This window comes from Cricetulus griseus, chromosome 2, assembly GCF_003668045.3.
Source record: "Cricetulus griseus strain 17A/GY chromosome 2, alternate assembly CriGri-PICRH-1.0, whole genome shotgun sequence".
Lineage (NCBI taxonomy): Eukaryota > Metazoa > Chordata > Mammalia > Rodentia > Cricetidae > Cricetulus > Cricetulus griseus.
The window spans coordinates 180,809,622-180,835,259 of record NC_048595.1 but is presented as its reverse complement, the minus strand read 5'-3'; the positions used below and the strand labels follow the sequence as shown (position 1 = coordinate 180,835,259).

Sequence of the window (25,638 nt, the reverse complement as noted above, 5' to 3'; positions counted from 1 at the left end):
CAAGGGTATTTCCCACTTTATCTTCCAGTAGGTTCAGTGTGGCTGGGTTTATGTTGAGGTCTTTGATCCATTTCGACTTAAGTTTTGTGCAAGGCGATAGGCTTGGGTCGATCTGTAGTCTTCTACATGTTTGCCTCCAGTTATGCCAGCACCATTTGTTGAAGACGTTCTCTTTGTTCCAGCGTATATATTTGGATTGTTTGTCAAAAATCAGGTGTTCATAGGTGTATGGGTTAATATCAGGGTTTTCAATTCTATTCCATTGGTCTACCTATTTTTGTGCCAATACCAAGCTGTTTTCAGGACTATAGCTCTGTAATAGAGCTTAAAGTTAGGGATGGTGATGCCTCCAGAAGTTCCTCTATTGTACAGGGTTGTTTTGGCTATCCTGGGTCTTTTGTTTCTCCATATAAAGTTGAGAATTGTTTTTTCAAGGTCAGTGAAGAATTGTGTTTGGATTTTGATGGGGATTGCACTGAATCTGTAGATTGCTTTTGGTAAAATTGCCATTTTTACTATGTTGATCCTGCCTATCCAAGGGCATGGGAGATCTTTCCATTTTCTGTTATCTTCTTTAATTTCTTTTTTTAGAGACTCAAAATTCTTATGGTACAGGTCTTTCACTTTTTTGGTTAGTGTTACTCCAAGGTATTTTATGTTGTTTGTGGCAATTGTAAAGGGTGATGCTTCTCTGATTTCTTTCTCCACCAATGTGTCATCTGAAACTGGAAGGAGCCTAGATGCCCCTCAGCCCGAAGAATGGATCCAGAAATTGTGGTACAATTACCCAATGGAGTACTACTGAGCAGAAAAAAAATTATGGAATCTTGAAATTTGCAGGAAAATGGATGGAACTCGAGGAAACCATTCTGAGCGAGGTAACTCAATCACAAAGAGACAAACATGATATGTACTCACTCACATGTGGACCTGCTTTATGATACATAGTAGTGACTGTGCTTTATCAGAGATGTTTTTAATGATGTTGCTCACAATGGTTTCCTCCCAGATGATGATTGAGAAGCTAATTAAAAAAAATGGTGCCAAGTACCACAAGAGTAACAGAACTGTGCTGTTTTCTGGTTTTTTGTTTTTTACTTTTTTGTTGTTGTTGTTTGTTTGTTTGTTTTGTTTTTTGTTTTCTTTTTAAATCGAGTGTGCTGGATGTCTCTACAATTTTGTTCATATGACTGCAGATCCTGAAAAAGCTGTTGCTGTTATTGATGCATAACATTTTGCCATTATTGATTTGAAACTCAAATATGTGATGAACCCAAGGTGTTTCAGTGAGGACTCACCTGTGCATGCAAATTTGATGTCATCTTTAGTAAGTAGTAAAGTTATATGCTTGCTAAAAAAAAATAAGTGACACATTGGAAGACAAATGTCACACAATTTCAATTTTATGTGTAACCTAGAAATAATGAACTTATGGGAGCAGAGAGCAGAATTGTGGCTATTATGCTTCAATGTGGGTCTTTTAACAATGGGGAAATGATTGGTTTAAGGATATAAAACTGCATTTGGACAAGAGGCATGGACTCTGTGATGTCTTGAGGTCTACTGAGAGCATGATAAATATAGTTGATAACAATATGCTATATTTTAAAAGTTGTGAGATAGTATACTTTAAGTGTTCTCAAAACAAAAATGATGAATATGTGTGATATAACATGTTCATTGGTTTAATTTAGCCATGCCATTGTGAACATACTACATTATGTATCATAATTGTGCATGACTATATTTATGAGCTAAATAAATGAATGGAAAAAAAGAACATAGAAAAAAAAACCATGGATAGGATTTCAAAAGGTAACACAGGGCTTTAAAAAATGGAAAACAGGTGTAGAGTGAACTATTTGATGGATTTTTGATTGCCAAGACACAGAACCTCATATTCTTGTAGGTCTCACTCTTAGCAGGATGTGGTGCTAACACAGATACCACAAACTTCTGAGAAAATGGCCCGAGGGATGCTCTGTTTTGACAGGGAAATGGCATCCTCAAAAGCTCTCCATGAGCACCTGCTCCAGGAAACTTGAACAAATCAAGTGATTTTGTTTATAAAATACTGCTAGAACACCTCCCGCCAGTGCCAATGACCCGTGTACACCCGGTACAATCTGTAGAGCTATTTGTTGCTATATAACTGTTTTGTTATATATTGAGTTTCTATTTATTAAGGTTTATTGGTGGACAGTGGGCAAGTCCATGAGTTGCAACGTGATATTCAATCAATTGCTGTATATTTTAGCCCTAATAGGGCAATGTTGGCATGATAAAATGAATTGTAAGTGGAAAACTCCTGTTTGCTTTCTCCTTAGGTTTTGAGAACACATCAAATGTGAATTGCACTCAGGATTTTGTTTTAAATGAGGGGCTTAACTGAGAAATAGTTCATATACTACAGACTTCCCATGTTCACCTTATGAAATCCAACTATATTTTTCTAAATACAATGCAGGGCTGCACGACCATCACTGTTATCTAATTTCATGACACCTTCACCCCTCCCAGCCAATTCCACTCCACTATTAATCATTTTTCATAGCCTCCTGTAAGCTCCAGGTGACCATTAATCTAGACTGCATCATGACACAACTGGCTATTCAGCACAGTCCATGCAAATGAGATCATAAAATATGTGGTCTTGTAGCTTGACATTTGCTAAGCTGCTCCATGCTGTAGTGTGTTTCAGCATTTTGTACTTTGGTTGCTGAATCTGCAGCTTGACATCCATTGTGGATATTGTGGATATTCGGGTGATTTACGTTTGGGCACCAGTGGACACAAAGTTGTCATTAACGTAAATTCTAATGAGTCATGAAGGCCAAATGTCTTCAAAGTGTCAGTGGTACTGCACACTCCCACTCACAGTTTCTCCACACTGTTACCTGCAATTTTTCATGCTATTTCATGGTAAATTGAGCTTTCTAAATTTATCTATTTAGGATGGCATCCTACTCATTACATTGCTACTGTAACAATAAAAGATGACACATTAATTTCTCAAGACCAGGCAGCTAGTTAGCATGAAATTACTTTTTCAAGCATTTTTTGGTGGCAAGAAAAGTAACGATTTAAATGATACTCTATTTAAAATGTCTTCCAGATAATTTCTTTAAACAATGAAAAACAATTGATTAGACACATGCTATTCATTCATAAACTCAAGAAGTTATTGCTGATTAAAAGCCTTTGATTTGTCACATACCAAGAACTAATTATTCATGGTCTGTAACTGCCAGGAATTTGCAGTCTGCTAAGAAGATGGATATAAAACAAAGCACAAGATGATTGGTTTCCCTGGAAGACAACATGTTATAGCAGTATTCTAACTCAATTCAGTTGCCAGGTTCAGAACAGGTATTTGAAGTCATAGAATCTGATAAGGGACCAGAAAAAAAATTGATAGAACCATTACCTGTATAGGAAGGAACAAAAGTTTTTTTCTTTTTTTTTTTTTCAGATAGGAAACAGTGAGAGCCAAAGTATGAAGGGAGCTTCTTGGGTGAGGGATGAAAGTTTCCTGTGAGCTGAGGTCATTTATTTAGGAGATAAAACCAGAGGGTAAAATGGATCTTGGAAAGTGTGGTAGAGGCTGACTTGAGGTCCACTGCTGGTGAAAAAGACCTTCCAGTGCTGGTGAAAGATATAGAACAGAGTTACTAATGTAGACTGAGACCGTACAGGCCATCAAGCTCCAGTTAATGAGATCAGGACCAAGGGAGAAAAGGACAAAGGCAAGAAAGAAGGAAGGGTAAGAGAAAAGACACAGCAAGTTTCATTAGTGAGCTGGAAACAATAAACCAGTAAAACAAGACACAATGGTATTTTACGGGAAATAAATGGCTTCTTCATTAACTCCTTGGTTAACAGTATCTTCAAACAGTTGGACTTTGGAAGGTGATTGTTAGACAAGGACATAGGAGGATGAAGCCATCAAGACAGATAAAAATCAGTGGGATGGAAGTTATGAAGCAGAGGAAGGAGATTACAATAGAAGCAAGAAGATAAAGGAGTTCTAACTCCTACACCAAAGCTTGTAGAGAAACAACTCAATGGCACACCCTTCAAGTCCCCCACTGACATGAGGCAAAGGGTTTGAGCTTGAGGCAGTGTCTCAGCTTTGACTGTTCAGCACCAATGTCTTTGAGTCATGCACACCTGGTCTGAGAAATTCCTTGTTATTCTCAAAGATATACATAACTGGGTTATCAAATCTTAAATACAATGTAATAGTAAGTACTGTCCTGAGGAAAAGGGTTTAAAATGCTACCCTACATGTCTTTTAAATGGAAACGGATGGGCTAGAAAAATGGCTCAGTGAGTAATGTACTTTCACATAAGCAAAAGGGTCTGTTCTCATGGTTCCAGTACCCATTTTAATAAGAGCAAGGTATACTTGTCCAGCCTAGACACAGGGGTGTGGGGGTGGAGAGGTGCCTTGGTCCTGCCTCAACTAGATGATGGGACAGACTTAGTAGACTTCCTAGGGGAGGCCTTACCCTCTCCGTGAAGGAGTGGGGGGTGGAGGGAGTGGGAGAAAAGGTGTTAGAATTTGAAAGATAAATTAATAAAATAGAGAAAAAATAAATAAGAGCAAGGTGTAATGGTACACATATGCCATGCCAGAATTGGTGGGTGGGGAATACAGTTGAGTGTATCCACACACATATTCATACACCACACACACACACACACACACACACACACACACACACACATACATATGTATATAGCATACACAAAATATATATGCATATATCATATAATACATGACACAAGCATTAACAAACATGTACAAACATGTATACATCACACATATGCATATACCACATATAAACATATACATACATATATGTATATGTGCATGCATACATCACACACACATGCATATACTACAAATACACACACACACACACACGGGTGCACGTGCATACAGTACATTCACATATGCATACATTATACTCATACATGCATATAACACACACACACAGAAGAGAGAGAGAGAGAGAGAGAGAGAGAGAGAGAGAGAGAGAGAGAGAGAGAGAGAGAGAAGCCAAGGAATAAAAGTTTCCTCTAGAAACTGGAGAACTTGGATTTTTCCTTAGACTTTTTGGAAAGCATGTAGCACTGGTTTTAACCAGTGCCTTGGTTTCAACCTTCTGAGATACATTTCTGATTTGGGATTATTTAGATGTAGAAGATAATAATAGAACTCACGTATGCTACATTCAATGCATTTAGTTTATGTGGTGAAAAGTGCTGGCAGCAATAGGAAACTAGTATACTAAAGAAGAATATGCTATCAGGAACTTGAAAGAACAAACACAATGTCACGAAAGGAAAAGAAAACATACACAGTGAGGACCTTGAGGTAACTGATATATACCTGCTTTGATGACAATCTACTGAAGGAACTCTGCAGGAAACAGTAGCGAAAGGTGACTGAGAGTTGAAGACTATTGTAGCCTCTAGGATGGCTTTAGTTGCAGTATAGCAGCAGCTAGAATTAATAACTAGTGGTGGCAAGAGTTCAAAGAAAATGAGATTAAGTGAAGAGCTGGGGAAATGTTCCCTGGAAAAAATTGGAAGACATTTCACCAAAGGCAGGGGAGATGGAAAATAAGGATATGGAGAAAACTTGAGGTTTAACAAGTTCACACCAGATACATCCCATCTTCTTGATAGGAGGAAGTAGAGGACATGTGCGAAAACCCTAATTTGTTCAGGAGTTACCAGCACAGACTATTGGATATACAGATCTTGACTTCAACTCAAGCATAGAAAGCACTCTGCCATGCCCCATTTCAAACACAGAGTACTGACAGAAACTATGTGAAGACAAGGAGAATATAAGGTAAACACATTCCTAGAGCAGCAATAGCATATCCAAGAGATGAGTTGAGCTGAGACCAAGGGCTTGCTAAATTTCTTCTCTGGAAGCTGGCAGTGGTGACCAAAAGAACAGGTCTACACCTGAGGACAGGATGGTGTGACAGCGACAACAGGAACCGTGCTGGTGGAAAGAGAACTCAGAAAGAAGTGGACCAACAGAGATCTCCCTGGGAAAGTGAGAGTTCAACAAATAGGTAAGCAGGCCAACAATAACTGAGGTGGAGGAAAGAATGGGCAAGAATGAACTAAGTAAATGTGTCTGAAATCAGTGTGTGAGGGGACAAGTGAGGCTGGAAATGGAAGCAGAGAAGAAAGAAACTAGATGACTATCAATTCCAAAATTTTATGTGAAAAAGTTGGAGAGTGACAGCAGTCATTGAAAATGGAAAGGAAGGGCATCCTTCTAGGATGATGCAGAACACCAGGCGCTGTGTGTGTGGAAAGTGCCATGGTCTACAGCTTGACATCAATGTCTTATGTTATTTTGGAGCTTTGCTGCAATATCTATCTATCTATCTATCTATCTATCTATCTATCTATCTATCTATCTATCTATCTATCTATCTATCCATTTATCTATCATCTATATCTATCAATCTATCTATCATCTATCTAATTTCTTGAACCCTCTTTTTTAATTGCTGTCAAGCCTAGGAAAGTGCATTTAAAATGGTCTTTGTATATTAGCATAAGTGGATGCTGCTGGAACTTTGTCACGAAGAGTTTTGTGTTCACTTACTATGAATAATAGCATTTGTAAAACGTCTACTATTGTGCGATGTAATAAATGGTTTCCCGGCCGACTCATCACAGTCCAGACCAGAGTCCTCATCCAGTGGCTGATGGAAGCAGAGACAGACATTCACAGAAATACACTGAGCTGAAATCTGGAACCTAGTTAAAGAGAGGGAGGAATGAAGAACGAAGGGGTCTGTACCAGGTTGGAGAAACCCACAGAAACAGTTGGCCTGAAAAAGGGAAAGCATATCGACCCCAGACGCTCTTTGGGAGGCCAGTACGGGACTAATCCAGCCCCTGATCATGGATGCCAATGGGGAGGCCCCTGCACTCCTGGGAGCCTCTGGAGGTGGACTGGTGTTTTGCCCTGGTGTGTGTGTGGGACTTCAAGAGCCCATCCCACTTGAAGGGATGCACTCTGTCTCTGAACACATGGGGAGGGACCTAGGCCCAGCACAGGAAGATTTGTTGGACTTGGTGGAGCCCCAGTTGGGGGCCCTACCCTGCCTGGGGAGTGGTGGGTGGATGGGGTGGGGGGTAGGTTGGAAGTGGGGGAGAAGAAATGGGGGTGAGGGGAGGGAGAGGGAGAGGGGAATTACATGTGAAACAAGCCTGTTCCCTAACTTGAATTAATAATAATAATAATAATAATAATAATAATAATAATAATAAATGGTTTCCCATTGGCCTGAAATCGGTGCTGCATCTTCCTAGGCACTAGTTTGAAGTAATTAAGACTTGAAGTATTGGCAGCAAGAGGCACTGCCATCACGACGTTTAGTGGCACTATGACAACCGTGAAACTATTTCCACACTCCTTGAATCATCATTTTACTTGGGGTGAAATATTTTGTTATCCTTTGTTAATCCAAACTTAAGACACATGGGAAGCAACATTACATTTAGAACATGGACTTCTAGGATAAATCAAACCAAATATTATTTATAACTTTAAAATACTGATGAGTCAACATGGTGAAATCACATATGTGTAGAATAGCACCTCTAACAGCAGAGTGGAGCCCTATTAAATTGTCTTCCAACATCTTTCTTGCTTTTTATTCCCACTACCAGCTGTGGGTATCAAACTCAGAGCCCCACACCTTCTTAGTAAGCCCTCTGTCACTACAGAGCCATATTCCCGGCAGACCCTCAATAATTCTTTGCTCCAATTCTCCCCACCTTTCACAATTTCCTTCAAATTTTCAATGAGGAGAAGATGAATTAAAAGTCCCCCTTGAAAGTTGGATAAAAACTAAATTTTCACGAACATGAAAGTCAGGAAATTCCAAAGTTAAATTTACTATAACCATTTGGACTTGGCAAAGTTTCAGGAATTCAGTACTCTGTACTCCTGCTCTCATTACCAAGCAGTAGGTGAAACTTTGAAAGTTTTAAAATAGCGTTTTGGCAATATCCTGTAAGAAAACTAATGAAGTTGATTATTCCTCAATGCTCTAATGATACATTTAAGAGTAATTTATTTTTATCTTCCATATAAATGGTCTCAAGTGAAAATGAACCTAGTTCTACATTCCACTGTAGTAGTATGATGTCATGAGTGTTGAGCTCCCCCTGTGCTTTTCATAGTTTCTACAAAGAAAATGAATATAATGACATCTCTATGCTCACTCACTAACATACATACTACATACAACTCTGGCAAAGAAAGTTGACCGTCAAATGGGCACAGTTGTATTTTTTAGTTATGCTTTATTCTGAAAATTCTCCTAACAGGTTATGTTTTGTAAAGTTTAGCTTACTATTTAACATAGTGGCCCATGGCTGGGGATGCAGATTGGAAATAGAGAACTTGCCCCAAATGAGCAAGGCCCTGTTTTCAATCTCCAGCACTTCACAAAAGCAGCTGTACATTTACTGTGTGATACAAACACTATCTGTGTACAGGTAAAAGTGGACTGTGTAACTGGATACACTAGTATGGAAGGGTCACTCTTCAGGCTCAGCCAATAATAAGTGCATACCTGGACCTTCATAAGGAAGTGGTGGAATCACAAAAATTCATGGAGTCATTTTATATGGAAAATGACAAAAATCAAAATGGCTACTCCGTAGTCTACTAGTTGCACAGATGAACTGCAACAGACTCTGTCAGCCTGATTTAGACAACCCATCTCTCACTCTAACTAGCTGATTTACACACACCCATTTCTCACTCTAACTAGTTGATTTACACACACCTTTCCTGCATTCTTGGACAACCACCCTATGCTATAGGAAACAATCCTCTGTTACTTACCCATAATGAAGAAATGCATCCAGTCTTTATTTTTACAGAACTTTATAGGTTTTTTTGAGACCGAATTAGATCCCATGTTCCTTCTATTACTCTCCCCAAAACACAGATCTCTCAATGTGCCCTTAAAACCTCAGGTGTTCGTGCCTCAGTTTCTGTTTGACAGTGGGAAGTAAAACCAGTTGAGTCCAGGCAGGAATTAAGTGGTCATCTGAAATCCTTGGTTCTACCTTTCCTCATTACCATGTCATTGCCCTCAGCAGTTTATCAGACTACGCAAATATATGCTCCAGCATATCAATTATGACATTTTTGAAATTTTTGCTACCTTGTAAAAGCTTACCTGTTGGATGCTATGTGAATGCCCATCCCCACTGAAATGATATATCAAAACCCTCAATAATTTGTGCCATAAAATGCTGTATTTCATGACACACATGCAGATCATTGGCAGGAAAATCATGATGACAATACTAAGGCTGAGACTTATTGTCCTGGCGTTGGCATAGCCCCTATTGTTCTGATGTGTGAGCACTTGACTTTGTGCTACAGGTACTCCGTTCTCCTCCCTTCCCTTGTACATTCTGGAAATTGCTTCATACTTAAGTTATCATTTCTCTCTACATGCTTCCTCTTAAGTCGGGAATATAATTATTAAAATAAAATTGTGATAGAAGTTAAAAACATGATCTCTCTCTTTCTCTCTCTCTCTCTCTCTCTCTCTCTCTCTCTCTCTGTGTGTGTGTGTGTGTATGCATGTATGCATATGTGCAGGTGGTATGCATGTGGAGGCTATGTCAAAATCAAGTATTATTTTCTACTCTCCATCCTGATCATTGTCATAGTTATTGTCTTCTCCTCCTTATCCATCCTTCTTTCCTTCCTTCCTTCCTTCCTACCTTCCTTCCTTCTTTCTTCTTCTGAGACAGGGCTTTTATGTAGCTGACTGACTAGAGTGACTGGCCAGAATGCTCCAGGGACCCTCCTGTCTTGACCTCCCAGCACTGGAGTTACAGACACTGGCTGCTACCCCCAAGTGTCTTGTTTGGGTGCCAGGCGTCTGAACTCAAACACGTCACCCATTGGCTTACCTCATCATCTCAGATTTAGATGTTTCAATGTTCGATTCACAACACATATCAGTCCATCTTTATATCCTAAAGGTTAACTTTTTTGTTGAACAGTTTTAATTATGGATATGTATTTATTTCTGTGAATTTATATTTATAACAATGACATCACCCATTGAGTCTCAAATAAAGAACTTGTTGAGCCCCATGAGATGACTCAGTGTGTAAAAGTCCTTGTTGCCAAGCATGACGATCTGAGTTTGAACTCCAGGACCCACAATGGGAAAGGGAAGAACCAGTATTGTTAGCTGTTCTTTGACTCCTCCATGTGTGCCATTATGGACACTCACTATATAAATAAATGTACAAATATAGTAAAAAAAAGTTATAGAAATTAAAGAACTTCTCCTCTACAATTCTTCTAAAAATTATGTATGCAGCTTTTTTCCATAAATCATTTTGCTTAGTTTGAAATTTAAAAAGAAGAAAGTAGCTCCCCACACACTACTGCTTTCGGGTCACTAAAAGGGGGTCAACTTTACCAACTTCATTGTCAAGGTGGCAGAAAAGTTACTGAACACTCATGGAAGTCATTTGTGGGAAGAAATTGGGAGGTTTGTAATGGGACTTTAAGCCAGCAAGCTGTGCAGGTGACATAGTCCCACTCTTAGCCTGCTCTGCTCAGAGCTGCTGTTCTGGGTCCCTCTGGAGTCCCTGTCACCACTACCCTACTCCCACCCTTCCATGCTGGTCTCTCTCTCTTGGATGTGGTATTTCTGTTTATGAGACGGCAGGCATCTAAAGGTCAGCCTGATAACCCCACTGCTAGTTGCCATTCCTAGATGGTTTATGGGGAAACAGGTGCTTCCAACTTCTAGTTTTGACTTAATTCACTATTTTCCAAATGAATTTGTTCTCAACTTCAGTATAAATGCATCATAAAAAACAGAACTTTCAGGTCATAGAAGTTTTACTATCAATTTGTCTGAGTACAAATAATTATCCCTACTTTTAAATAGATTATTAATATACTTAAATGTTTCAAAGAAGATAAAAAGGAAATAAAACAAAACCACTGGCAGGGCACTAAATGTAAAGATGTCTTCCCAACCTTTTTTCAAGCAATCCAATTTCCATGTTTTAGGATAGTGAATGAGAATTCCCTCAGGTCCTTCCATTGGCACTCTATGCAGAAACAAGCAACAAATACATATATAAAAGTGGCCTGGACCAGCAGGTCTTTCTTTAGAGTGATGGCTAAAAGATGAGAAGATAGAAAAGCTGGGCTACAGTAGTCTTGTATAACCTATGTTTTATGCCAAGCATCTTTATTAAGAACAGAAGTATTGCATCCAAGAAAGGGAGATGGTGACAGGGACTCCAGAAGGACCCAGAGCAGCAGCTCTGAGCTGATCAGACTAAAAGGGGAGACTATCACTTGCAGCATACTCACCAGAACTCCTGTTACAAATCTCCCTATGGTTTTCCAGAAACAAAGGACAGAGTTAGTAAAAATCCATTAAATGATGGGATGACTTCAGCTCAGTAAGGAATTATTAAATAATGTTGCACAAGGAGAACACAGGATATTTCATGGGCATCAGAGACCAAGCACACAGAGACCCAGGAGCTCTGGGACTAATAAGCACAGGCTCTACTCAGTGGGAAGAGGAGGGTTCTCAGGATCCAAAGCCACAGCTTCCCCAAGGCCCTGGTCTTAGGCCATTACCGGCTCTGCCAAGCACTTTCCTGATTTTAGAGAAGGAATAATGTTCCTTCTCTATAATCAGGGCCTCAGGGAAAGTCTTAGTTTGGTTTACCTCTCAACATAAAATGTTTTATCTTCTATATGCAAATGTTTTACAACTTGCTTTTGTCATGGTAAATATATCTTTAATGTGTGTATGTAAACATATGAGGCAACCACAATTTTTTAAACAGTCATTTCCTACTATACCAATCCCCCCACTATTTTATGTATTGTTTACTATATTTTGTCATCAGAGAAAAGAAGACATAAACTTATGTCTATCATTTTTTAAATGATGAACATAGATAGGATAATATCTTAGGATTAAAATTAATAGATTAAATATGGCAAGTGCATTTGTATTTAGGTAATCAAAAATATTCCTCATATTTTTGTCAGGAATTTATGCTAATGTTCATGGCCTAACACCTTCAGTGAAATAGTTTTCATTATAATTTTATTTTGTCATAGATTATTTGGTTTACATGTTTTTATTCTTTGTAATCTAAAACACATTTAAAACAGTAATCATATAACAATTGCCTTTGTCAACAGTGAAATCAGATCTTTGATCTTTTTATTAGAAAAGTTCTTATTGATTCAATCAAGTTCTTTACATATTTTGAAAAAAATGTTTTTATCAGTGCTAAGAACAGCTTTTTTCAGTTTTCATGTGTCTTTTATTAATATTTATGGTGCTTTTCTCTTTTATTAACATGGAATTTACTTTCTTTTATAGACTGGAATTTACCAATCTATTCCCTACAGATCCAGGGTTCACAAAATATTGGAATATGTCTTTTTAGGCCTGGGACTATATAACATGTGACATTCCAATGAAATATTTTTCAAATTTAATATCTAGCTATTTCAACATCATTCAATGCATAATTGATCACCTCCCTTATTGAGTACATGATATATATTTGTTTTTGTTTTTCTGTACTTACTTTGTTGAATGTCTTTGGGGCCAGACTATTTGCATGTTAGGCCCTTGGCAATTAAGGAGAAAACCACTGAGAAAGTCACATGTTGGTCAGTGTTTTGAGTGATGTACGATTCCACCACCTACCAGATCTCTCCTGTAACCCGCTTCCTTCCTCTCCCTTTCATACTCAATCCTTACCTCCCATCAGAATATATGTCACTTTAGATGGGAGACAAAGAATCCAGAGATGTGTGAACCCCTCCCTGCCAAAAAAACCCAACTCTGTTGTAAGCTGAGCAAGGTATCCCTCCATAGGGCTCCAAAAAGTCAGTTCATGCACTAGGGATAAACACTGGTTCCACTGTTAGTGGCCCCATAAACTGTCCAAGGCACACAACTGTCATCCACATTCAAATGCCTACTCTGAGTAGAGAGCTGGGATGGAACTCATCTGGAGCCACAGAGCTCCAGGTTACATACAGCTATCATCAAAAGAGACATGGGAACAGGAAAGCTGAAGTGAAGAATGAAGGATTGAGTTGCACGTTTTCTGTCTTTGTTACATCACGGAGGTGATGGTGCCTTTCCATTCATGAAGCTTACTGACTCCATAGCTAGCAACTGGACCACAAAACTGCATCTATTTCTCACCTAGTTTCATATTCCAGAGTTGTGCCACAACGCAAACCGAGAAAACACTGAACTGCTCAAGGCAGTCCTCTGCTGGACTGTGCCTCTTGGGGCACCGACCTGTCTCATTGACAGTCCTACCAAGAACAGGCTGGATCTCAGTAATGTCATATTTTAGTCACATTATCTGGAGAGGGTTCCTAGGCCCTCTATGCCTTGGTGTTTTCAGTTGTGAAATAGATCAGTGTTAGTAGGCCACCCTCCCGTTCTGTTGCGATGACTCAGTACAACATCCGGTGTAAACTGGGTTATCTTACTGTCCCAGTATTGCCAGAGGTTATAGTAAGTGCAAAGTGAACATTAGCCATTATTATTGCTTCATGTAGTCTGCTAGCAGACTCAGGCATGAGAAAAATAACAAGGTAACTTAAAACGCAGTGGGATATGTGACAGAGGGATTAAGTATGTTTTATTATGCGGGTGGGAAATGGGTTTGGATATGGCAGTCGCAACTTTCGTATTCAATAGAGGGAATATATCTGTTTCAACCTCAAAGTTCTAAGCCTCTTGAAGGATTTAAACAATGTTGGTTTTCACTAGTGACACCAGGTTTCATCAGCTTCCATTGCTAACAACTGTCTTCCCTCACTATCCATTTCCTACATAGCCTTCATTCTAAGAAATAGCTGGAGCATTTATTCTTTATTTCAAAATTAATTTACTTTTGGAAATATGAGTAAAAGCAAATAACATATTCCCCCTGGTTTATCAAAGCAGAGTTTCAATAGCAGCAAAGGACACCATGCCAACATGTTCTGGGAGTTTCCCAACCACAAATAAATACATTTGTTGTCTCAGACTCCAAATGACAAAATGCTGTGTAAATAGACCCAGGCCAAAGACTTTTCAGGATAAATTTAAAACAAGAATCTGACACATAAAGAGTTGCTCGAAGGAAAGGCTGCAGTGTAGCTCCCTGTCTGAACAAGTGCCAAGACAGAATAAATGGCTCAGGAATGTTAGAGAAGGTACAGTGGGGAAGAGGGGAGCAGGCAAGGCCGTATGGGACCCACCTGTCTCTATCCATGCACAGGGCAAAGCAAACTGATACAGCGTGTTTGTAGAAAGAAGAAAGCTGGGCAGTCTCAGTGGTGCACCATCATATTGCACGGAGATACTTAGCATCTCATCTTCATTTAAGTTACATGGATATTTACATTAATGAATGTCTGAATGGGATAAGTGGCTGAAGCAATCTCCTCTTTGGATGTGAAGGGATCACTTACTCCTCTGAAGAATCATTTGTCTGCTGTCTGACAGAATCAGGAAATTAGATTTTGGAAGCAAACTTGCTCAGGATAAATAAGCATGGCTACAGTGGCTACCATCAGGAAGTTGATGGAATTGGGTCCCTAACCAAGGAGAAAGGAGAAATGATTTTCTTTCCACATATACTAACAAATGTGGATGCATACTTCTTCTAGATTTGGTTGAGATTTAGGGCCTGACTAATAGTCTGCATTGGACATGAGAGGCGAAACCAGTTGCATAGCAGAAACATACCAGAACACCTATGTAAAACACAACAGCTTCCATGAAGGCTCAGATGGAGTCAGTTATCACCCTGAAGCAGGACATAAGCTATTCATGCTCAGATTCCATGACTGGCAGATCAAGCCTTTCACAACAAGGGAGGATGTTCTGATTGGTGAACAGATAGATATCAGAGGTGTTCTTCCTTTCCATGGAAAGCAAAGATTCTCTAACCTCAGAACAATAGGTCAACATAATGGGACAATGACACAGAAGACAAAAGCAACACACCACATTTAATGTTTATCTTGGTCTCCTAGTGGCAGGAAGATTGGTACAAGTATATGGTCATCTGGGCCATATAGTTCCAGGGCTATATGGTGAGGCTCAGTCTCCAAATCAATCAATCAATCAATCAATCAATCAACCAACCAATCAATCAAGGAATGAATAAATAAATAAATAAATAAATAAATAAATAAAGGAATAAGTATTTTTAAAGGAAAACAATAGCTGGTCCAATGAAGGAAAATTTCTGCTTGACAAATTTCCTCTTTGCAAACACAGTTTTATCCTGATCTCACAGTTAGACTGCTTTTTGGACATGAACTCAGGTCAAATAGATCACCATTTTATAAACTTTGGTTCCTGCTAAGCAACATCTATTGGTAAGAAGTTTGACAAGTATACCAGAAATAGTTCTCAGATCTGGAACACAGTAGTGAAGAAGGAAGAATTTCTGTCCTCAGGAATCTTACTCGAGCATTTGAAAGAAATAGTCAACAAATACACACAAAGTACACTGACATCACTATTACCAAAAATCAACAGCCCAGTGCTGTGATTTACTACAAAGAATACCATCATGCCAGTGGCTCAGACTCAACAATGTTGTGTCCTCTTAGTTTTGAGCAGACAGAGAAACTTAAATATTAATAGGTTTCTTTTACATGAACAAAAGCATGAAATTTCATATAGTAAACACAGGAAGGGCATAATTTTAAAAGAAATCTGCCAGTATTCCATTTAACATTTTTAACACTGAAATTTAAATACCTAGGCTTTGATAATAAAAGTTACTGCTGTGGCTATATTTTTATTTAGAACATCTATCAATTTGAGCTTATGACAACACAATATTAAACTCTATGTGAGTATAATTCAAAACCCAATATTGTGTATAGCCATGGCTCTGGTATTCTGAGGTACTCTTTGATACTAATTGAATTAAATAATTTCATGTAAGTACTGCTTGCTCTTTTATATACAGGAACAGTATTACCCAAAGAAAATTGATAATAGCCACTTTGAAGACAGATCTAAATAAATAGCCTTACAGACAAGTAAAGCTTTCACAACTCCTTTAGGTTTCAATTCCTAATCGGCCCCTGTTCCAATTCCTCCATTTCCACAAATCACAAATACTAAATCACAGACTTATTTCTGGGCAATGCTTAAATAGAGTTGGCTGCCTGAGCAGGACGGAAGCCAAGACATGACTGGATTCAGGTCCCCCGGTGGTGCCTATGTTATATCAATAAGTCTCATTCCCAAAGAACTGGGCAAGCAGGAATAAAGAGTAACCCTGTCTTCCCTCGAGCTCTGTCTTGGCTCTGCATGAGCTTTGGATGAAACGTGATGGAGAAAAGACCTCTTCCATTTTCTACTAAAAAGAAAGTCATTGTTTGATGTGGAATGGAAATGTCACAACCACTAGAATCAGCCAGTGGCTGCACCTTCTCACCTATAATCAAAGACTCCCTCACTCTCAGATAGACTTTGGAGTTTTTTCCATAAATTAAAAGTAGAAGGGAGTGAAAAAAAGAGTCATCAATGGAATAAACTACTCCAATAAAAACTTTGGAAGGAAAATTGAAATAACGGCACTCTTTTGGTAGGCCATTTAATATCTGGTGCACTTCTTGTGCCAGTTCAGATAATTTCCCTCATTCACAAATGTTTTTTAACCTTTTCATTGTAAGTATGCTGATGATCAATATTGTGCTGAAGTAACTCAAATACTTGAATGTTATTAAAAAACAATGTCATAGAGAATTTATTTGGTCCTTAAAATAGGCAACTACATTCTTCTCACCTTCCTCTTGTGAGGAACACTTATCTGGTAACTGTGTTAAATATGTAAGACTGTAAAGATGACTGCAGACTGACTATAAGTAAATAGAAGAACATGGAAAATAGAGAATGATACTAGCCAACAACACATAGGATTGTGGTTGCTAATAGTGAAACAGTAGCATTGATGCCCACACATTATCTATTTCTGAATAGTGGTCAGATTCCCATTTGCTGTGTACAATCAAGTACTACATTTTCACTTTCCCATTTTCTTGTTTATATAGATGGGCCTGCTTCTTTGTAACTGGTAAAGATAGAAACACACTACTGCCTCTGATAAAAGGAGAAATCGTAACTAGAATAAATGAGGATGCTTTTTCACAACTAACTAGAATAATTACATGTGACTGTCTTTAGAAACTACTTCTGGGTTACCCAGTGGCTCAGTGAAAAACTGGCTTGATGTAGAAGCATGAGATCTAAGTTCAGATCTTCAGAATTCATCTAAAGGCTGATGTGGTAGCCCCAGTATCCTCATAGTGAGATAGAAGGCAGAGCTAGGAGAATCCAAGAAACCTGTTTCGAACCAGATTGAAGATGAGGACAGATACCTCATGCTGTCCTCTAACTTCCATACACATATCATGGCATATATGTACCAAGGCATCTTCCCGCCTGCCTTCAAACACAGGGACATGTACACAGATACATTACAGAAACACACACACACACACACACACACACACACACACACACACACACACACACACTAAAAATTTACCTGTGATGAAATAAATTCATTAGAGAAGAGTAATGACCAAAAAATTTCAGTACTACTAAAAGCATTCTAAAAATATACACAATCTTGAAGCTACATGCATTTAGAAATTTCTTAAGTTTTATAATAATAACACAGACTTTCATCTCAGATAAATTAGAACAGCAAATTTACCTGAGACAAGTACACAGATGAAATGAAAACCTACCTTACGAAAGAAATTATGAGGCTAAACTCACTCTTGCTACCTTTGCTATTGAGATCAACCAGATGTAAAAAGTTCACTTGCTTTTTGTATATCAAATCCTCTAAGGCTACAATATATGATCCTAAAACCTAATACTATAGGCTACACTTTGACTTCCACGTTAAGAAAAAGAATCAGGATTATTGTCATTAGTTTGAGCAATTCCAGATGATTTTTTTTTCTCAGTTCAAAGTCAGCAGCCAGGCTCACACCCCTCAACACTCTCACCTTCACATTTCTGGGTTGTTTCACTCTGCTTGTGACCAGCAGGGCATCTGCATTCAAAGGAGCCCACTGTGTTGATACAGTTTCCTCCCTGGCACAATCCTGGAATTGCCTGGCATTCATCAACATCTGCAAGAAGAAAACATTTTACACATAAACCAAACTGATTTCCAGACTACATCAGTACTTTTCTTTTATATCCAGGGGAAAATGTTGTTCTCAAGTGAGGGAAGCAGACCCTCTCTACACGCTTGTTATTTAACTTTTGTAGATGGCCCTATGTATGCCACACATGTCTTCTGGAGATGCTGTTCTGGGGTGTGGATAATCTACTGATTTGGTTTCTCACAGAATGGTTCTTACTGTGTGCTTTCCTAGTTCTGGCACCGACTTTATTCCTATCTTCTCAGCATCCCAGGGAATGGTGAAGTGACTGTCCTCAGTGTGTTTCCTCCTGGAGTTCAGTGATTAAGGACTTTGAAAATTCAAAGGGATTTGATCTTTCTGCCATAGGCACAGGGCAGAAGAGTCTTGGACAGAGCGCGCGTGCGTGAGTGTGTGTGTGTGTGTGTGTGTGTGTGTGTGTGTGTGTGTGTGTGTGTGTGTGTGTGTGTAAACCACAGAAAGTAAGTTATGTGAGCATAAGAGTCAAATGAAAAGCAGAAATGAAAAGAATATAGGGCAAAGATCAGATATTGGAATTTAACAATGCATTATGTAATAATGTATGTATCAAAACAGAAGTCACAAGGCAAAACTGAAAATGTTTTTAATTAAATGATGGAAATACACAAAATAAAGCTTGTGAGCTGCAGCTAAACTGGTACCCAGAGGTAAATGGAGAACAGCAAAATGTCTACATTGCAAAAAGCGTGAAGTTCTCCAACTTTTTATAGCCAAACATTTTAAAAGCATTAATTAAATGTGAAGTGAATAAAATCAAGAAACTATGACAAATATTAAACAAAAACCATAAAGGTAATTACTACATAACCTGGGTTTCTGGAGGTATACATAAAATGGATGTATTTTTGTCAACATTAATCATAGATATAATAAAAAGTTATTTACTAATATAAGTACTAAGAGTGAAAACCTCACCATAGAGTCCATAAAGATGAAAAAGATCTAGAGAACAAATGATAGAATTTCAATAAGTAAAGGGTAATAACAAGTCTGTTGAAAGTTACAATTGCCAAGGCTCACTCAAGAACAAACAGCTATTAAGAATAAAGTATAACTGTTAATTTCATTCACAGTTTAATATATTTACACAAAGAACACTTCACACCTCAGTGGAAGCACCACTGAATTCCATAAAAGATTTAAGGGAAAAAATGACAGAAATTTCATTCACTTCTCACCGCACAGAGTTGTGACACTGCCCTGTCGATGTGACTAAGAAAACATCTGTCTGACATCAAAGCTGGACCAACAAATTACCAAAAGAAACATGAATAAAAAGAGGAGAATTGGGTAATCTCTCTCTCTGGGACAGGCATACAAAATTATACTGAGCCAAACTTAAAAATACTTGACAAAATTAGTGTAACTGGACCAGAGGAGGTTTATCCCAGGAATTTAAAGGTTTTCTTAAAAGCAGATTGAAATATTAATCAATATAGTTCATCAAATTGACAAATTAAAGAAGAAAAGCTGTCACCAACCTATGGATTTAGAAAAACAAGTAGGAGAATTCGGCTCCAATTAACTATTGTAAAAGCCCCACTAAACCAGGAATGCAATACAAAATCTAGCAAAAGCCATATGTGAAAAACAAAACAAAACAAAAAAAAACATGGTTAACAAGGTAAGTAGAGATTTTCAAAAATCTTTTGTTGAGTGTATTTGAAAGTCATGTCCTCCCTTATCTGTTTCTTTCCTTAAGAGAGGGTCTTGCTATATAAACCAAGGCTGACCTCATGCTCTATCACACCTATTAAAATTTTCATTTTATACCTATGTAAATTTGACTTAACTTCTTTATGAGAAAGAAACAATGATATAACTGAGTTGACTTGAATGGTAAACTTGCATAGGGGAAGGAGAGAGGGAGTTAGGTGAAAGAGAAGGGGAGAAGAGGTGGGGAGAGGAGGACATGAGAGAACAGGAAGATTGAGTCGGGGGAAGAATAGAGGAGAGCAAGGTAAGAGATACCATCATAGAGGGAGCCATTATAGGTTTAAAGAGAAATCTGGAACTAGGTAAATGTCCAGAGATCTATAAGATTGACCACAACTAACAATCTAAGCAATAGTGGAGATGCCCTTCCCCAAAAATGAGATTGATGACTACCTTATATGCCATCTTAAATCCTTCATCCAGTGGATGATGGAAGCAAAAGCAGACAGCTAAGCACTGAACTGAACTAGAATCCAGGCGCAGAGAGGGAGGAGTGATGAGCAAAGGGGTCAGGACCAGACTGGTGAAACCCACAGAAATGGTTGACCTGAACAAAGGGAAGCTGTTGTACCCCAGACTGATAGTTGGGAAGCCAGCATAGGATCATTCCAGACCCCTTGAAAGTGGGTGACAGTTAGGAGGCCTGGGCAATCTATGGGGCCTCTGGCAGTGGATCAGTATTTACCCCTAGTATTCGAATGGACTTTGGGAACCCATTCCACACAGAGGGATACTCTCTCAGCCTAGACACACAGGGGTTGGGGGAAGGCCGAGGCCCTTCTCCAAATGATATAACAGACATTGAAGATCCCCCATGGAAGGCCTCCCCTGCCTGGGAAGCAGAGAGGGGATGGGATAGGAGGTTGGTGGAGGGCAGGAAAGGAGGGAAGGGAAGGGAGAGGGAACTGGGATTGACATGTGAAACAAGCTTGTTTCTAATTTAAATTAAAAAGGAAAAATCATTTGGGAATTAATAAAAATGTGAAACTAAAAAAATAAGTACATTATAAAAAGCTATAAAAAGTTGCTACAATCATTTCAAACTGGAAGTCTAGTAAAGCTGACAAATGACACATATTTCATTATAAGATTACAAAATATTGTGTGCCATTGTCATAAACATTTAAAACACAGAAGACCAGAGAAACAACTATACAGTTTTATTTTTATTTTTATGAGAAAAAAGCAACTGTCACTTATTATGCTTACAGTTGTTATAAAAATAGTACATTTAGAAATAATGCCCCTATAGCATCAGATATTTTATACCTGCTTATTCTAAAATAGTTTGCAGTAACCGTCAATGTTCATATTGTCCTTTGTGTGTTCATTACACAACGATACTCTAACACTTAAAGTTGTGGCAATGTAACCCAGGGCTTTTGTAAAGAGTAGGCCAAATTAGCAGGGTCAATTACACTGCAAATTAGGAATGTTTTAAATTAAAAGTTTATATCATTACATATTATTCTCCTTTCTCATTTTGCTGTTGTTGATTATACTCCATTCACCAGGGAAAATTAGGACATCTTATTATGAAATGGTGAAAAGTTTTAAAGGGGATTTATAATAATAACTCAAAGACTATTTTAAACAATGATTTACTACTGGTAACCTTCAAAAAATTCTTAGTTTTCCTAAGTCATTTAAGAGTTAGGTCTAGATCTTGTGACTCTGTTTTCCCCACAAAAACACTCTCTTGAACCAGGCATGGGAGCTCTTATCCCAGACCTTAGCTCTTGGGAGACTGAGGACAGGAGGAACAAAAGTTAGTGGGATTAAGGGTGAGAACTTGTTTCAAAATTAAAAAATAAGTAATACTCTCATAGAATGATACATATGTCTTATGGGCAGATGAAGCTAGTTGTTGAAAGAAAAGAGGGCATTCATTGTAAGGAAGTGAAATGGAAACAATGAATTTAGAAACATACATCAGCTCTGTCTGCAAAAATAAGAGGCAAACAAAGACTTCCCTATTACATCTTCAAAATCTCAGACATGCAACAAGTAACAATTAATTCAACAAGTGGAGAATTAATTGTGCCAATGTGTTTCTGTTCATTCTGTCAATTCAGGCTCATTCCATTCATTTGTTTAAATGTTGGGTTATTTCAAATTGTATGCAAAGGTTTTATAGAATTAAGTTAAATCTTTTGAAAATCAAGTCTTACCTACCCACTTAAGTGTCTTCTATTAAGGTTATAAATAATGTAAAAAGATATGTTAATTGTGGTTTATGAAAATGCACTCTTCAACTGTTCCAAGTTCTGTTGTCCTAAAAGAACAAATTCACTATAACAACTAGCATTTGGTGGCACATTTTTAATTTTTGCCCAAATATGGAAAAATGGGATGTAGAAATAAAACATGGCTTACTAATAGGCATAGGGCCAAGGACAAGAAAATAATGATATTTGATAATGTTTAAATTTTCTGTCACCAAATAGGTATGATTAATTTTTTATGTGTATGAATGTTTGTGTGCATTTGTGGGCACCAGTTCATCCAGGCTGGCAGAGGGAGTTGCCCCTCTTGGAACTGGAGTTACAGATGGGTGTTGGGGACAGAATGTGTGTTCCTACAAGAACAGATGGTATTGTTACTTACTGGGCCATCTTTCCTGCCCTAATGTTACTACTAATAATTCTATCATCATCACCTCTCTCTTTCTCTCTCTGTGTAGGGTGTGTGTGTGTGTGTGTGTGTGTGTGTGTGTGTGTGTGTGTGTGTGTGTGTGTGTGTGTGTGTGGTCATGTATGCCACAGTCGAGTTGTGAAAGCCCGAAGACAACTTTCAGGACTTAATTCTCTCCTTCCAATGCAGGTTCTGGGAACCCATCTCAGGACAGCACTTTTACACAATGAGATTTTCCTGCCCTCCTAGATTCATTTTTAAATGAAAATATCATTTTTATGTCCATAAAGGTAAATGTCAGGCCTTAATCACAACAGTTGAATAATTGGTTAGTATCTCTCTGAAGTCTTAGAAACATAAGATCTCTCAGCAACTACTTGCAATGGTTTGGTTCAGCCAGAGTCTTTATTCATGAGTGACGTGAGGAGTCAAACACTGAACAGTCATAATAACCAGCTGATGATGACAGTATGCTACCTGCTTATATCCAATTTTACAACAAAAAGCAGGGAATGTTTCTGTCTCAGTGTGCTTCATCTCAGCAGTTACCACCATTTCTAGACACCAGCTGAAAAATTGGCATTTCCTCATTACATTGCTCTCACCATTCCATCAGCTGCAAGTGATACTTCCCACACACTTCTCACTCTTCACTTTGCCTCACTGGCTCCAGCTAAGGAGTTCATTTCTTGTCTTCCTCACTCAGTCCCTGTATTTGATTTTCTTTTGACTAAGGAAATCTCATCCTAGACAAATGAGCACAGATTACCATGTGAAAGTTTGATGCCAAAACCTTAGCCCTCAAGTGTTTTGTTCTCTGAGCTATTATAAAGAAATGCAAGACCAGGTGGGGAATTTCCTTATTTTAAAAAGCAAAGGAAATGTCTCAGTCCAGTGCTTATGGAGGAGATGACTCAGTTGGTCCCAGTGCTTATGGTGCAGATGGCTTAATTGGCCCGTTCTTACTGTACAGCAGGGTGTCAGTTGGTCAAGTGATTATGGGAGACAAGGATAAGTTCATCAAATTCTTAATGGGGGATGTTCAGCTGGTCAAATTCTTACTGGGGAGATTGTTCAGTTGGTCAGATGCTTATGGGAGAAATGGCTGTTTGCCAAATTCTTATGGGGGAGATTGCTCAGTTGTTCAGGTGCTTATGTGTAACCCAAGGACCTGAATTTGATCCCCTCAAACCACATAACAAGGCAGGTGTGGTGCTGTACACCTGTAATCCAGTGCTGGAGAGGCAGAGACAAGAAGGTTCTGTGCATTCATTGGTTAGCTAATACACTCTACTTGCCGAGCTCAGGGTCAAAGAAAGACTCCATAACAAAAAGAAAGTGGAATGACACCCAAAGTTAACTTTAAAAACCCCTTGTTTTTTAAAGAGCAAACAAACTTGTCCATGGGATTCTTATTATCTGCTCAGCTGGTGGCGCTATTTAGAAGGGTTTTGGAACTTTCTGGAAATGGAGCTTCACCAGAGAAAGTGGATGACTGGTGAGGTCACCTGGCCCCACTTATCTCTGCTCCTTTTCCTGACTGTAGGTGCAATCAAACCAGCTGTCAATCACTGTGTGATGTACTGTCTCCCCTAAAACCATAAGCCAACATAAACCCTTTCTCAAGTGGCTACTTGTCACGGAGTAAGACAGAGAAATTCAGGGAGTAATATATGTAAACAGTTTAAAACCTTTCTTTGATACCCATACTTTCAAAATTACCAACTCCATATTTTCTCAGTTGCCTTTACTTAATGCTTCTAATTCTCCTTTGAAGACCTTTTTATAAGACTTTACTATTTTTCATCTGTGATACAAAAAATGTGTGAACTCTGAATTTATTTAAATATAATTCTTTGGGGACTTATTTTCCACCTGCCTTTTTCTTATGTTCTTTCTCTCTTGACCTAATTATTAAAGAACTTTTCCCCTTCTGGCACCTTCTGTTCCCGTGAAGGTCTGAGATATATGAATGTCTCAGGCTCTTATTCTCTTCAACTGGACATTAGTAACTTTGAATCTAGTTCTCACTAGGTGTAAATAAACACAAACTGAAGGATGATAATCCCCTAACAGAAATGTTTAGAAAGTGCTTCCCCAAGTCTACCAGTGTTTATTACTTAATTTAACCATTGTTTCAGAATCCTATTTCAGAATTGTGAGCTATTCTTAACAAGCTTCCTCTTGGTATTTTTGCTGCCATCTTTAATACAGGCAGGCGCCTGTGATTGAGTTTTAAGCAGTGTGTTGGATTGTAGAGTAGTTGCTTGTGTTGACAGAATGCTCATTTAAGATTATACTTGACAATTCAAAATTATTTTGGTCAATGAAGACAACCAAGATAAATGTGTTTTGGCTATAACTATCAATACTAATATCTACTAATCAAGATAATAGCCAAATCTCCCTTTCAACCAAGGATTAAAGTTTAATAGACAAATAAACAAATTTCCTTACCATATATTCAAGTTTTGGGACAGGCAGAGACTTTTAAAAGCCAATACTTAACTATCAATGACATAATTAATAATTGTGTTACTTATGTCTTAATATACTAAAGATATGAAGTGGATACACTTATAAGTATAAAAGACAAAATGTCAGGTATCAGTCTTAAGTAAACTATCACTTCTAATTAGATATGAATGTGTGTACATAAAAACGCAAATTGCAAGAAAATAGTACATACATGCAAATGGCTGTTTTCATAGGACATAAATCTCATAAACATTACTGGAAGGATTTAATTGAACTATCAAAATTTGAATGCACTTGCTTTATGATAGCTTAAATTGAAATGGTGACATGAGCTTACTTTGGCCATTTAGTGCAATGTAAAAAGGAGACAGCACACCACTAAGGGTGGATGAAGGATGAGACAGCACACCACGAAGTGTGCATAGAGGGCAAGACAAGAGGTCACCCTGCTTTCAACATTAAAGAAGTCAAAGATTGCTAAGCACTCC

The 25,638-nt window shown here is 38.3% G+C and overlaps 1 protein-coding gene across 2 annotated transcripts in view; it reads right to left on the bottom strand.

The window, feature by feature from the left end:
* The window catches only part of Fbn2 (fibrillin 2), a 204,779-nt gene that overhangs the window by 125,008 nt on the left and 54,133 nt on the right, over nt 1-25,638 (bottom strand). For both annotated transcript variants that reach the window (XM_027400938.2, XM_035439034.1), the window contains exon 7: nt 18,140-18,265. In XM_027400938.2, the coding sequence (XP_027256739.1) occupies nt 18,140-18,265 (126 nt within the window). The remainder of the gene's footprint in view (nt 1-18,139; nt 18,266-25,638) is intronic.